Source organism: Lynx canadensis, chromosome B2, assembly GCF_007474595.2.
Source record: "Lynx canadensis isolate LIC74 chromosome B2, mLynCan4.pri.v2, whole genome shotgun sequence".
In the NCBI taxonomy this organism is placed as follows: Eukaryota; Metazoa; Chordata; class Mammalia; order Carnivora; family Felidae; genus Lynx; species Lynx canadensis.
In genome coordinates, this window is record NC_044307.1 from 126,329,177 (window position 1) to 126,343,724 (window position 14,548).

At 41.5% G+C, this 14,548-nt stretch overlaps 1 protein-coding gene and 1 long non-coding RNA gene across 2 annotated transcripts; one reads left to right on the top strand and one right to left on the bottom strand.

Annotated features, from left to right (window-relative positions):
• Positions 1–892: 892 nt before the first annotated feature.
• LOC116738084 lies at positions 893–4,717 on the top strand. Its single transcript, XR_004343671.1, has 2 exons — positions 893–4,519; positions 4,619–4,717. It is a non-coding gene; the product is annotated as an uncharacterized LOC116738084 (long non-coding RNA).
• Positions 4,718–12,563: 7,846 nt separating this feature from the next.
• Positions 12,564–14,194, bottom strand: CITED2 (Cbp/p300 interacting transactivator with Glu/Asp rich carboxy-terminal domain 2). The gene is made up of 2 exons (XM_030316471.1): positions 13,950–14,194; positions 12,564–13,484 (listed from the first exon to the last, which is right to left on the bottom strand). Exon 2 carries the CDS (start codon positions 13,474–13,476, stop codon positions 12,655–12,657), a length of 822 nt encoding a protein of 273 aa, XP_030172331.1. The 5' UTR covers positions 13,477–13,484; positions 13,950–14,194; the 3' UTR covers positions 12,564–12,654.
• Between the last annotated feature and the right edge of the window lie 354 nt (positions 14,195–14,548).

A 14,548-nucleotide genomic window follows, 5' to 3' on the forward strand; every position in this document is an offset into this window, starting at 1 on the left:
TAATTACCTGCCAACATGTACATGATTTTCTTGGTTCAGAGAAATTGTTTATTAATCATATTAACAAGGGAATTTTTGGAGGGCTAGAAATGAAGTCATCATAATTATATACTTCTTTTTAAGACGATTATTTATATTAAGAAATCACTTCGTAGGAAGCATTTTAACATTTATCAAATAAACCTGCTCTCAGTGATTTATGATACAATTTTGTTGGCTATACATCTTTATTATAGGAAGAAAACCTATTTGAAAATATAACAACTTTAAAAATAGTCCTGTTCTGGTCCAGAAAAAAAAAAAATCTCTGCCTTCAGTTTCAGAAAGGGTCAGCTTAGCTTTTAACTCTTCTAATGATATAGTTGTTGTCCAGTGTCTACCTGTTCCACTCCCAAGTGGTTAGTTTCAGCCGACTGTGTAACTTCCATCCCATGATAAAACCAATCTCAGTGGTTGGTTCAGAAAGGGTTATGTAATATGATAGCAGGGGACTGAACGTTTCTGTGAAAAATTTTCTCTTCCGTAGAAAGAGAAGAACTTTTCTTTCGAACATGGTTGGGTTCATATGTCACAAATGCTCTGCTAATTCTACCTGTCACCAGTACAAGGTAAGGCCAATACTGAGGTTAGCCCATTAGAGATATAAGAACCCAAGTCCCTGTCGACATTGTTGCAACCAACCTTGGATCCTTTCCTTCCATTGACTTAGGATGGCTAATACATCTCCTTACGATTTAAGCTAAAATCAGGGTTTTTGCTACTTGTAGCTACCAATTTCTTAATAAATATATGGTAGTTCCCCCTTATCTTTGGAATATGTTCTAAGACCCCCAGCAGACGCCTGAAACCATGAATAGTACCAAACCCTATATATACTATGATTTTTCCTAGATATACACACCTATGATGAAAATTCATTTTACAAATTAGGCACAGTAAGAGATTAACAATAATAAGTCCCAATAAAATAGAACGGTTACAACAATATACGGTAATAAAAGCTATGTGAGTGTAGTCTCTCAAAGTATCTTATTCTACTATACCCACCCTTCTTCTTGTGATGATTTGAGTTGATAAAATTTCTATGTGATGAGATGTAATGAGGTGAATGACATAAGCATTGTGACTTAGTGTGGGCTCCTGTTGAACTTTTACATGTCATCATCTACTTCTGGACCATGTTGACAGTAGGTAAGTAAAACCATGAATAGTGAAACCACAGATAAAGGGGGACTATTCCAATTGCAAATTATAAAAGAGGAGCTTAATTACAAAATAATTATAGTACTGTGTGATAAATACAAATAAATGAAGGTATCTATAATGTATAGGGGTGCCACAAAGTACAGAGTCATATGGAAAGTCTCTCAGAGAAGAAGACACTTGAAATGGATCTTGAAGGACACTTCAACGAGGGTATGAAGATGAGGAGAGCCTTCCAGACAGAAGGAACAACATGTACATAAGCATAGAGTAATAAAATAGGTGTTCTTTAAATCACTCAAGGTAGAGAAAATAAAGCCAGGAGATATCTCATAGGAACAATGCACAACTGGGTGTGATGGGTACTGATCTGGGGAATTACACATCTCTTGGGGACAGATGTATATTCTCTCTCCATCTATATTTGGGGTCATATGGTCTCTTAGTATTGCTTTGTTCTGACCAGGTGTTCCTCTCCTGTGGACTTTTGCAAGCTAGTTTCTCCAGTCTTCAATATGAGTATATAACCTCAAAAGGACATCCTGGGCTCACCTCAAGATGATTTCAGTTTAAACACTACTGTGATCTGACTATAGTTTCCCTGTGTCTTGGTTGGAATTTTCTTGGCCAGCCAATGTGCTAGCCTTTGGACAGTTACTTTCCTATGGTTGATCAGTTGTGTCATTGGGAGACAGGGTCATTATGATAGTAACATGACTGCACAGATGAACAATTTCAGTTCACCTGACAATAGGATCAAGTCTATATCTTCAAATAACTCTTCCTGAAGCAAGAAGCATGGGGGTGGTAGGGGGGTAAAATGGGAGGAAGTAAAACCAGATAGGAAGTTATTGTAGTCTAAGTAAGAAATAGGGTCTGAACTAAGACAATAGGAGGGGAATAGAAAGGAGAATGATACAGTAAAGGTGAAATAAATTAATTTACTCATTGACTCATTCATTTAGTCAACAAATGTTTATTGAGCATCTCTCATATACCAGTATTCTTCTAGGTATGATGAGGAAAATAGACAAAAATTCCTATTCTCATAACGCTCATAATTTAGAGACAGAAATCAAGAAAATTTTGTAAAAGTAAACTATGAATTGTGTGAGATAGTGACAAGTGCTATTTAGTTATGATTGCTATTTATCAAATCACCCCAAGACTCTCCATTTTATGATGCCCATGGGTGCTGTGAGACAGGAATTCCGAAAGGGTACCAGGAGCATGACTTGTCTCTCCTCTATAATGTCTAATGTCTGGGGCTTCTGCTGGAAAGACTTTACAGCTAAGGGCAACTCAACAGCTGGAGAGTGGAAGCATGTGGAGGCATCTTCGCTCACCCTGGAGGTTGTTACTGGCTACCAGGTGTGAACCTGCTGGTGGACGCACCTAAACACGGCCTTTCTAAGTGGCCTGGCTTCCTCATGGGATTGGCAGCCTCTGGAATACTTGGACCTTTTATACTGCAGCTCAGGCCTCCAAGGACAAGGTCCCAAGAGAACTAGGAGGAAGCTATATGGTGTTTTTGGACTCAGCCTCTGAAGTTATGTAGCAGATTCAGGGAATCAACCTTTGGAGGAGATGAGTGCCCAGAACTTTACAGACTGATTTGAAAACCACCATGAGCAGTCTGGAGAAAAACTGAGCAGGATTGAAAGGGGCGGGGAATCCCATGGGGAAAAGCAGGAAGTAGCTTTCCATTTTAATTTACGTGGCCATTGAAGAAGCAAGTTTTGGCAAAGGGAGGTTCAGGAAGGAAAACACATTTCAGGCAGAGGGACAGCAAGAGCAAAGGACTTATTGAAGGCATTGACCAATTAATTCGATTGATGAAAGCTGGGATGAATAAGAAGGTAGAAGGCTAGCATTTTTAGACTTCTGGCTTGTGTGTCTAGAAGAATGGTAGTTCCACTACCAGGAATTCAACCCAGGGGGCAGAGAGGACTGAGTGAATCTTGGACATGCTGTGCTTAAATGTTTATCAGAATTCATTGTGTGTGTGTGTGTGTGTGTGTGTGTGTGTGTGTATGTGTGTGTGTATGCAGGTAGAACTTGGGAAAGCGATTGGGCTGAAGATCCAGGTATTGGAATCCTTAGTATTAGAACCCTTTCTGATTGTTTTGGAAACGTTTAGGAATTTATGGAATTGGCTAGTGACGTGAGGTGAGAAGTCTGGTGAACGCCGATACTTAAGGTAAGAGCAAAGAGTTTCATATAAGACATCGAAGTGGACTGGCTTGAGAGGTAAGAGGAGGATCAGGAGAAGGTAATGACTTAAGGGTCAAATAAAGGTAGAGAAAGACCTAGCAGCCTTCAAATCTCTTTCTGACGGGTGCACAAAAACCCACCATTCAGAACTTCCTCCTTTAGTTTAAATGCTGTACTCTCTCCAGTGTTTGTCTCCTAAGATATACATGTCCCCAGCAGAGCATAAAATTGAGCCACTGGTACCTGAGTGAATGGAAGGCTGGATGAGAGCACTTCAGAAATGGAAGGGGATAAAAGGGGGGAGAAGTGGAGGCTGTTCAAAGATACCTTTTGTTGATTTCCAATTTCTATCAGACTGTGGTGAGCAATGGTGCTTGGGCAGAGTGTGCTGAGGTATCTTTGGCTTCTCTTTAATTTTGAGAGTTATAATAGGTCACATGGAAGATCTTACCTGTTAATAAAACACACTGCAGGGGCAAGAGGCAAGTTCTTTAAGCTTGTGACAATCCAGTCTAGAGGGTGACGGAGCGTAAATATGAATTTATGGACCTTCAGCTACACCTAGTGGCCAAGTAGGGAAAGGAACAAATATTTTCTTGTAATATTTTATCCTGGTTCTTGAGATTCTTTGCTTTTACAAGTCAGTCAATAATTGTTTCTTGGGTAGTTATGTATTATAGTGTACAGTTTCCTCTGTATAACTATTTTTCAGTGACTCTATTTGTCATCTAGCTAAATAATTGATTCCCCAAACTGGAGGAATGTGGTGATATGAAACAAAAAGAGACTGTGTGTGTTGGGAAGTTGGGGAGAAGGAAATACATGGGCATAGACGTGTACCTCTTACCTGCTTGAAAACTCTTAAGTGCCGGCGTAAGCCTTTAGCATTTGCTAGGTTCCTGTACTTTAGCTTTACATATAGGATTGTCTTTTCCAGAAAACAAATAACAGTAGCAGTGATCATGATGATGATGGTCCAGGAAGAGTTGTTTGAAGGAAAGAGAGACCAAATATTTATTTTGCATCTGATATTTATCAGGTTGGAAAAATGAAATTAATCTGTAAGAAAATAGAGCAGAATCTGAATGAAGAATTGATCAAGGTATTTTCAATGTATAATATATATACTTCAACCACTACATCAGCAAAGAATGTTACGTAGTCACCTGTATCTTTTTGCAAGTGGCATTTTTTTTGGTAGTTGCTTACAGATGGAGAAATCCCGTATGTTCATGAAGGCAGACATTTACAAAGATGACTCCAACCATTGAAGAGTCGAACCGACTGGGAACACATCTATGGCACATCCCCAAGCTCACAGTTCCCTTGGAAAAAGAATGGCAAGAAATGATATAAAGATTTTGAAGGGGTTTGTGGTATTCCACTCCAGTTTTCCGAGGAAGAAGATGATATGTATGGGTTTGTGTTTCCTTCATGAGAATTTGAATACAGGATATATTAATTAAACATATATCTTCATTTTCCTGATGGAGAAACTTGAGTCAGCAGTGATTAAATTACCCAGCTATTTGGTTGCAGAGCTAAGACTACCCATGGTTTTTACTCCTGTTCTACATTCTTTTTTATTACAATTATTAATGGAAGAGTTTTGGGTTTTCATAGAAGACCAAAGCAAGAGAAAGTTTAAATCGTCAAGAAAGTTTAGATAGATAAAGGAAGCTTATTTAAGTGTAAAGGAACTAAATACTATTATTTTCTTTATTTTAAGATGTATATATATATGTATATGTATATGTGTGTATATGTGTGTGTGTGTGTGTGTGTGTGTATACACGCTAATATTCCGAAATCAGCCTGACCCTTAGAAACAATGTTAAGTCATAGTTGCTTCCAGGAAGTATGTCAAGTTGTGAGATGATCCTCTTTACTTGGAAGAATTTAGCCACTGACATTCTCATGTAATAGATTATGGAATTGACAAAACTACTTAGTTTTGTTGGCTTACTTTGCGAAAGAAACTATTTACCATCCAGCAGTATGTAATTCCATTAAGAAATAAAAAACAGAATTTGAAATGCAAGTCACTGGTATTATTTCATCTGACTTGAAGTGTAAACCAGGTAAAGCTGTTAAGAAGGGATTAGGCAGTCTCACCACCTCTGCTAGTCTCACAGTTGTCTGTCGGGGCCAAACTTAATTCTGAAGAATTTTTAGACTGGGTGTGAAAAGGGTAGACCCAAATCTTGTAAATCCCAAAAGGAAATGGTATGCAACTGTAGGGATAGGTACGTGTCATAATGGTGTTAGTATACTTTATAATTTGCGTACATAAAATGTAGTGGGTTTTTCCCCCCTGAAGCACGTTATTAAATCAACTGATGAGCTGACAATCATGGGATCTAAGAATACGAGTAATTTGAAAAGAAAAGAAACAAAAAATGATTAAGAGTAATTTGGTTTAGAATGGTAGTGTCATGTATTAGGATGAACACTGTCCTGGGGCGCCTGGGTGGCTCAGTCAGTTGAGTGGCTCTGGATTTCAGCTCAGGTCATGATCCCAGGGGCGTGGGATCGAGCCCCATGTTAGGTTCTACACTGAGTGTGGAGCCTGCTTGAGATTCTCTCTCTCTCTCTCTCTCTCTCTCTCTCCCCCCCCGCCCCTCGACCACCTTGCTCTCTCTCTCTCTCTTACTAAAATAAAAATAATAATAATAATAATAAAAAAATTAAAAAAACAGAATAAACACTGTACTGGAAGCTAGGTCTGGAAAACCACTTAGCCTCCTATCAGATGTATTGCCCTTGAACAATTTTACTTCCTCTTTAAATAACAGTTTCCTCATCTAAAATTGGAATAATGACATGACATACCCTTGTAGGAACACTGTGAGGATTAAATAAGATTACATATGCAAAGTGCCCCCCACAATGCCTGTCACATAGTGGGCGCTCAGCAAAGTCAGCTCGGTCACAGGCAATTTGAGTTAACAAAATGATTTGTTAAGTGGTGCTGGCAGCAGGGTGAATTTCTCTGATTTGGTAGAATCGTGTCGTCTAAACAGCGTTTCTCACCAGTTTAAAATCCATGCTCTATCAGTCAAGAAGATTTTTTAAAAAGTCTTACTGAAATAACATGTATTTAAACATTTTTCCAAATATATATATGAATATGTTTTTTCAAGTTACTGCCCTATACCTTCTTCCCATTCTGCTCTGCCTCTTACAGGGGTGGCCCTAGCTAGCTGAAAATCTTTGCCCTAAAAAACATGGTGGCAGACAGGGATCTAAGAAACATTTGGATTTTTATTTTCAGTTCATAGTAGGAGCATAGCAGTTCAATCACTTTTCACAGACTGGCCCCATCATGCATATATTTGCTAAACACACCGGATAAAGGGAAGAAATATGGAACTAGCCATCATTTTGCATCCAGGATCTTCCTTCAAAGAGTTATCCAAAATAAATATAATGGGGCAATATTTACAAGGAGACCTAAAGATATTTATATACAATTTAAGTGCTATGTGTTTGTCAGTGTGGAGATATGGTCATGAAGCAAAGGGCGGGGGGAATGGTGGGTTACCAGAAATTAAAAAACAAACAAACAAACAAACAAACAAACAAGCTCTGTGGTCAAGCTAAAGAAACCACAAGGCCAACTTTTCTGTCGATCCCTGGGGAGACACGCAGAGAAAAGGGTTCAGTAGCCCTGATCACATTTCCTCCACCCTAGCATCCTATCCCCTACAAGTGTTCATAAAATACCATACCCTGGAGTTGGCTGTCCTCTGACAACATTTTTTTGTGGTTTTCTGCCGGTTTGACTTTTGCTCAAGCCTAAATCTCGCTCCCCACCCAGCCTTCAAGAATAGACCCACAGGATTCTTTAACACTATTAACTTTTCAAAAGCCACTCGCCTATTTGCATATCTCCTTCAAGGCACACCAAGGCCAACCTTGCGTTGCCACAGGCCCCTTTGGAGCCACAGTCCCTCGTCTGCTCTGTTCAGCAACTCAAAATGTCATCAAGGAGCCCTTCCACTGTAGAGGGAAGTGGGGCACGCTGATGATGCCATGGGAAAATTCCAAGAATCCTGTGACCTACTGTCCTCACCCATGTCGTGTCCTGCCTCACTAATCTTTCAGATTAGTTCAGCCTGATGAAAGCCAACAACATATAAAGCTAGTAATAGTACTCATTCGTCTTGCATCTGCTTTAGTTCACTCTTTATGTGTTGGTTTAGCCAAGCAGAATTCTCAAAAAGCATCACCAACTGGCTCCTGGGACGGGCTGTGACACCTTTAATGCTCATCTGGCGGCTGGTGAGGATCCAGGTACTAAAAAGCCATTATTTGTTCCTACATCGCAAGGAAGGTGTTGGTTGATATTCTCTTTCCCAAGGACCATGGATTCAGTTCCCCCACACAGTAGACCCCAACTTCTCTTAGTTTTTCTTTTATTATGTCCATAAATATCAAAATACTATGGGAATTCACCGCAGCAGCTCCTAGAGTATTTTCATTTCGTTATTTAGCATCCCTCATAAATTTAAGTTCTCCAGTGAAGGGGAAAAGTTCTTTACTTCAGGTGTCTCAAAATGTTTCAAAAATATATGGGAATCTTATTTACCATAAAACAAACTAAAACTATTTACCAATAGTACACTACTTGATAGAGAAATGTCCTTATATTTCTTTTTTCTAATTTAAATGATAAGTATTGCTGCCAAGAAAAAACAGAATCATTTCTCTCCTAGCTGGATAAAAATAGGTCAAGTAATTTAAGCCGGTCCATTGCAATTAAAATTCTGACATTGCCATTGTTTCTTCTATTCTGGGGGGAAGAGACAAACAGAACACAAGATGATAGGGGTTCATTGGCTAAGTCACTTGATGTGCTATCCATTGTTTTAACCTTGCTTTAACCTTTAACCTTTAACCTTTAACCTTTAACCTTGTCTGGCTTTAACCTGCCTGGCAGCTGTGATACTGATGACAGTGGTACAGTACCAAAATGATAAATACCATCTCTGAAGCTGCGTAACACCTCTTTTGTGCTAGCAAAACAATACGGTTGGAGAGGAGAACATTTCCAATGGCTTGAGTCCTGAATTCCTTGAATTCTAAATGTATTTCTTTCTTTGGAGACAATGTTATCTGCCAAGCTTATTTTAAAGTAAATTTTACTGAATCAATTAGACAGCAACACTCATTCCCATTAAACATCCTGTGGCCGTTTCACAAGATTAGAGCCTGTGGCTTGGTCGCATTCCAACACAGATAACCGCATTCTGCATTCCTAGATATTTCCCTCCACCTTTCCAAACACTTACCATCAAATGCATTATTATTTGTACTTGTCCCAAAACAACAGTTCTGTTGTGAGAGTGCAGAGTATCAGTTTTAACTGACAGGCTAAAGCATTTGCTCATTATACTTTTATAAAAGAAAACCCCTTAGCCAATGCATATTTTGAAATGTGAGGCACATCTCAATTATGTACGCTTATCCCAAGTTAAGTTCTGTGGTAAGGAAAATACTCTTATTTTCATAAAGGGTGTTTACTCTGAAATCTCTTTTAATAAAAAAAAAAAATTGTTGCTCAAATATATGCTGTTTGCTTCGAGAAAGAAAATGAAGCATTCAGAAAAGGTAAACAAACAAACCACCACCAACAAAAAAAAACCCCTCTTAAGGAAATGGCTTTCCTTTGACCTTCTAAATAAATTCCACAAGGGGGCGAAAACACCTAATGGTCTGGGACTGCAAAGTTTGTATTTCAAAGCCGGCCACCCATAATAGATTAGTGGATTAATATTTTGCTCTAAAGGATCTGGCCTTTAATGTTGACATCAATTTATAGCTAGCCCAGGCGTTTACAGTAGTAAAAGTCACGGAGACCATAAACTTCACAATAGATGTCAGCCTTCTGGTACCAGTGCTCTAGCCTAGCACCCCATAAACAGTGGTGATTAGGTAACTGTCCTTCAAAGACCCATCCATAGATGTAACGTCTTTATCAGCTCCCGCAAAAATACCGCCACCAGGATCCGAGCAGGCACAAGGCAGAGGTGCAGGTTTTCACCAACGTGTTCTTATTTTTCTGACTTGTTTCTATGATGTTCTTGCTTATCATTGATCTCATCTTGAAAAATCAAGCGTGGAGTATCTATTTGTGGGCAAAGCTTAAAGAACAGAAGCTCTCTTGTACCATGTTAGAACTTTTTGAAAAACAGCCAAGGTACGGAGGTCAAATTTCCCCATATGCTATAAGCAACTTAGTAGGAAGCAAGACCACAAAAGGTTTTGCAAATGTCCGCCAGTAGCCCGGTGATCTAGGTCACTGTACAGGTTTCATGAATCAGGTTGTTCAAACAAGGAGTTATTTTTCCTGTGCTTAAGAGACCTGCAGACATCGCATGGAATCTGCTCAATTGTTGATCGAGAAAGAGTTTTAATGAAATAGAGATCATTCAGATGAATAGGGGGTGGAGGGGGGTTGTATTTGCACCGAGGAGAAATTGTGCTTTTAAACCAGCTCCTCTGTTCTGGCAGAGATGGGCTCAGGATCTAATAATAGTTCCTTGGGCTCGCGTCTCCACATACGTGTTCCGGTGTTAGAACAGCAGGAGGAATTTAGTGACAGAGCAGGTGTTGTGGCTTATTTCCTGGCAGAATGAATGGTGAAGGGTGGTGGCAAGACAATTATTTTGTTTCTTTCTTTATGCAAAAAAAAAAAAAAAAAAAAAAAAAGAAAAGAAAAAACACAATGCCTCCAATAGCTTTCCTTTTTCTTTTTTCTTTTCTTTTTTTTTTTTTTCCTGGCACAAGTGAAAAAGAACAAGAATTGCTGTATTAATATGTATGCAAACATATTTTTTCACTTGAGCCTCTGGAAAAAAAAAAAAAAAAGGAAAAGAAAAACTTACTGCAAAAATGCCTAGCCAGGAAGATTTACTGCTGATTGCAGATTTAGTATTGACAGGTCTTAGCTGAAGAAAACTTCAGCTTCAACTATTAATGTGGGAATTCTGGATTAGCTTTTTAAAATGGGGTGAAGAGTTTGGAATTATTTTCAATTTTCAGAGAAATTATTTATTTAGAACATAATTTTTAATAAGGAAATGTCAATTAGAGAAGTATAACAAGCCCAGTGGAGTGTGTATCTTAATTTTAATGGCTTGCCTTGGAAATAGAATTATAGAATGTAGGTGATCTGAATTATATTGAAATGAGCCTTTACGCCAGACTCGCTGTAATTTAACACTTCTGCATTTCCTCTTTTTTAAAATTATGAAATATGGGATTTAAGATTAGAATCTAAGGATCAGAATGAAATGTTCTTTTAAAGTTATTATTTGTGAGATTTTCCTCAACCTGTATTTTACTTCTTCAGTGGGTCAAATATAAAAGACTATTTTTTCTTGAATGTAGGTATGTATGTTGCTCTTACAAGATAAGCTAAGAAAACATGAAAGGGAAAACAAAATTCCATCTTCAAGCTGGGATAACTTGAGATTTTAACAATATGACTTTTTCTTTTGCTTGGTTATAGGCAAAACTCGACACCTACTTAACTGTAATTATGTCTTCCTGGTAAAACATTTAGGTAAAATTAAACAATCTTATCCCTATGTCCTTTGCACCCCTTGTCTGTAACAGAAAAGGCTCAGAATTCTGGAAAACAGGGAATGCGTGCAAGGGAAGATCTTGTGAAGACTGTAATTTGACCTTTGAATCAACCTCCCTGTGTAAATTTTAAATATTATAGAACAAAATAGAAAGCCTCAAGGTGGAATTCTGCCCCTCTTCCTCTTAGGACTATAAACCAGTCAGAAGCTATTTCAGAGATTAAGCTAGAAAATGTGTGCCTCTCCTTAGGACTTTTGCTGAGAAATAAAATTCGTCACTAGAGATAAAGGGAGATTTACGTTTAATGCCATCCTGACCATTCTCCCAGTATATTATCCTGATCTGCATTTACATAGTTGAATCAGGTATATCACCAGAAACACTTGGTGTTCCCCCCTCCCATCCCGTGAAAAAAAAATTTTTTTATAGGATTTAGTGTCACAAACCTTTAACTCTGGAGTACACTTGAATATGATGACAATTAAGAAAAAAAAAATGCTCTTTGACAACTTTGCAGCTTCTGATTAAACTACACCAAGAGGCATGTTACAATGATAACAATGAAGCATTATGCCAATTATGTTAAATCCTGCTCTCCACTTAAGCTCATCATGACCTGTTTTAGTGTCCTGTAATTTATCCTTTGGAATGCTTACTCTCATCAATAAAGTGTTCAACTTACAGAGAGAAAAAGCCACCAAAAGGAACAACCACCCCCACCCCCCAATGACTTCTAGAAAACAAGTATTTCTTAACTTTTTATTGACATTGGCAAATTAAAATAGAATAAATTAACAAGTATTTTCTCAAAAAAATGTTTTGTACAAAAATACTGTCAAAATTTCCTAAAAAGCTTTCAACACAGTAGTATCTTTTCATGTACTGAATAGAACTATTAGCACAGTGTCAAAAATGTTGAAGACAGAAACAAAATAAAAATCTGTGAAATGTTTGCCACTGACGACATTCCACACCCTATTATTGTCTGTACATATGGGGGAGGGGGAACAGCCAACTTGAAAGTGAACAGTATGACTTTTCCTGATCCAGAACGGTTTGGCCCACATCTGTTTAATCTTCCAGTTTAGCATATTTAAAAAATTAGTCTGTACTCAAATGCATAGTTAAAAAAAATGAAGCGAGATGGCAGAGTTTGTGCAGTAATATCTGCCCTTCAAAGTTCATGCAACCAACTAATGCAAATTTTTCCTTTCACTCGTCAATCTGAATGCAACTCAGTCATTTGAAACCATCTACAAAATCCACAAGATTAAGCAGTTTGCCAAGATTAATATCTAACAGTTGAGCACTGGAGAAAGTGAGGAAATAAGGAGTAAAAACAAACAACAAAAAAGACCAAGTTAGCTAGATATTTCAACTACATAAGGGAGGTGAATGTCAAGGCTACAAAACGAAACAAAAACAGAAAAAAAAAAAAAAAGTGGCAGCAATTTTTTTAAACCAATTTGTACAAGTTTATAGTTTTACTTTGTTTCCAAGTTCTCAAACCTTTCAAGATCTGAAAAGTGAGATACTGTGTCTAAGGGAATGTTTTTTTTTTTGTTTTGTTTTGTTTTTTTGTTTTTTCTTTAATTCACACCGAAGTTGGGGGTTTGATTTCTTTTCGCCGGGGTTTCGATCAAGTCAACAGCTTACTCTGCTGGGCTGCTGTTTGCACACGAAGTCCGTCATAAAATCAAACTCGTTTTGCCCCAGCCAGAGTTCGGGCAGCTCCTTGATGCGGTCCAAACCCATTTCTATCACTAAGGACATAAGCACTTCCTCGTCGATGAAATCAGTGTCTATGACATTGGGCGGCAGCATTGCAGCAGGGACGTGGGCCACGGAGGCGGGCATGTTGCTGCCGCTGCCGCCGCCGCTGCCGCCGCCGCTATTGCCGCTGCCCGCGCCACCACCCGAGGTGCCGCCGGAGCCGCCGGGGGTGCTGCTGCCGCCGGAGCCGCCGGGGGTGCTGCTGCCGCCGCTGTGCTTGGGGTTGCAATCTCGGAAGTGCTGGTTTGTCCCGTTCATCTGGTGGCCTGCAGCAGGGTGCAAATCCGGCATGTAGTGGTTGTGGGGGTAGGGGTGATGGTTGAAATACTGGTTGTTGAGCTTCTGCAGCTGCATGCTGGCCGGCAGGGAGCCTCCCTGGCTGGCCACCGGGGGGCCCATGAACTGGGAGTTGTTAAACCGGGCCGCGGGGGCCAGCGCGCTCGGGGGGTGCCCTCCGTTCACAGTCCCCGGCCCCATCGCGTGCCTGATGCCGCTCGTGGCATTCATGTTGCCCGCGCCGTAGTGTATGTGCTCGCCCATCAGGGCGTTGAAGGCGTGTTGGGGCTGCTGCTGCTGGTGGTGATGGGGGCTCGGGAACTGCCCCATGCCCATGCGATGGGCAGGGTGGTGGTGCAGCCCGTTGGTGCCGTCGGGGAAGCGCCCGTGGTTCATGGCCATCATATGGTCTGCCATTTCCAGTCCTGAAAGTGAAAAGGGCAGACGGTAAGACTCGCGCCACACGTGCCGCCCACCAAGGCGCACCCCACTTTTTCTTGCCTCTGTCCCCTAGGCTCCCCGGACGCACGTCGGCTGCGAACCACTAACTATCCCCGGGATCCTACTAGTAGCCCGTGCACCCGGGGCTGGCCGCCACGGCGGACCTGCCACCCACAACAGAGCTGGGCGCGAACAAACAGCCCCTTCCCCTGCGATCGGGCGGGCGGACCCGTGCCCACACCCCCCTCTGCTCCCCGAAGTCGCCTAATAAAGGAAGTGCCCCGTAGCCGTGCCGCGAACTTCAGGCATTAAATCAGCCCTCCTCATCCTGTTGTTGCACATCCTGTTGTTATTCCCCAGCTCCGCCTCACGCTCTTCCTCCGGGCAAACCCAGCCCTCGGAGGACTGGGCTGGCAGGCGCCCCAGCCGGCTTCGCCCGCCGCGCTTACCTTCCGTCTTTGCGATTTCTGCTCCGAAGACCGAGGGCGGGATCGTCGGGTCCGGGACCGGCTCAGCAGCACATAGAGGGGGCCTTCCCGGTGTGCAGGGCGCTCGCTGTCGCGATGTCGGCACAGAGCTCTTGCAGCAGCCGCTGGGGCAGAATCGGAGCCGTTCCCTTTTATTTCCCCTCCGCTGCCCTCGCAGCTCTGTAAGACCGCCCGGCAGCTGCCAACAATGAGCTGTGTTTCTTAGGGCTTTGGCCACAGTTAATATAAGGGATTTCAGGAAGGGCGGAGCGAGAGCCTCCCGGGAGGGCGGTGGCAAAACGCGGACTCCGGAGCCTCGGGCACGCCGGACCGGGTAGCGGAGCCGCGTCCCCGCGGCCAGAGGCACGTGCGCAGAGGCTGCGGGCCCAGGCGCCGCCTCAGTGCCGCCGGACTCTGGTTTCCTCTCAGCCCACAAACACCGGGCCAGCCCGGTCGCCCCGGAGCGGGAAGAAAACGCCCCCTGCACTTCTAGCTCCAAATTAGCGCCTGCCCCGAGAAGAGCGAGGAAAACGCGCTGCTCCCCGCTGGCCGGATCCCCCACCCCCCGCACTCCCAGTCGG

Coding starts and splice junctions, on each gene's coding strand:
- CITED2 (XM_030316471.1), bottom strand. CDS start 13,476: ATGGCAGACCATATGATGGCCATGAACCACGGGCGCTTCCCCGACGGC.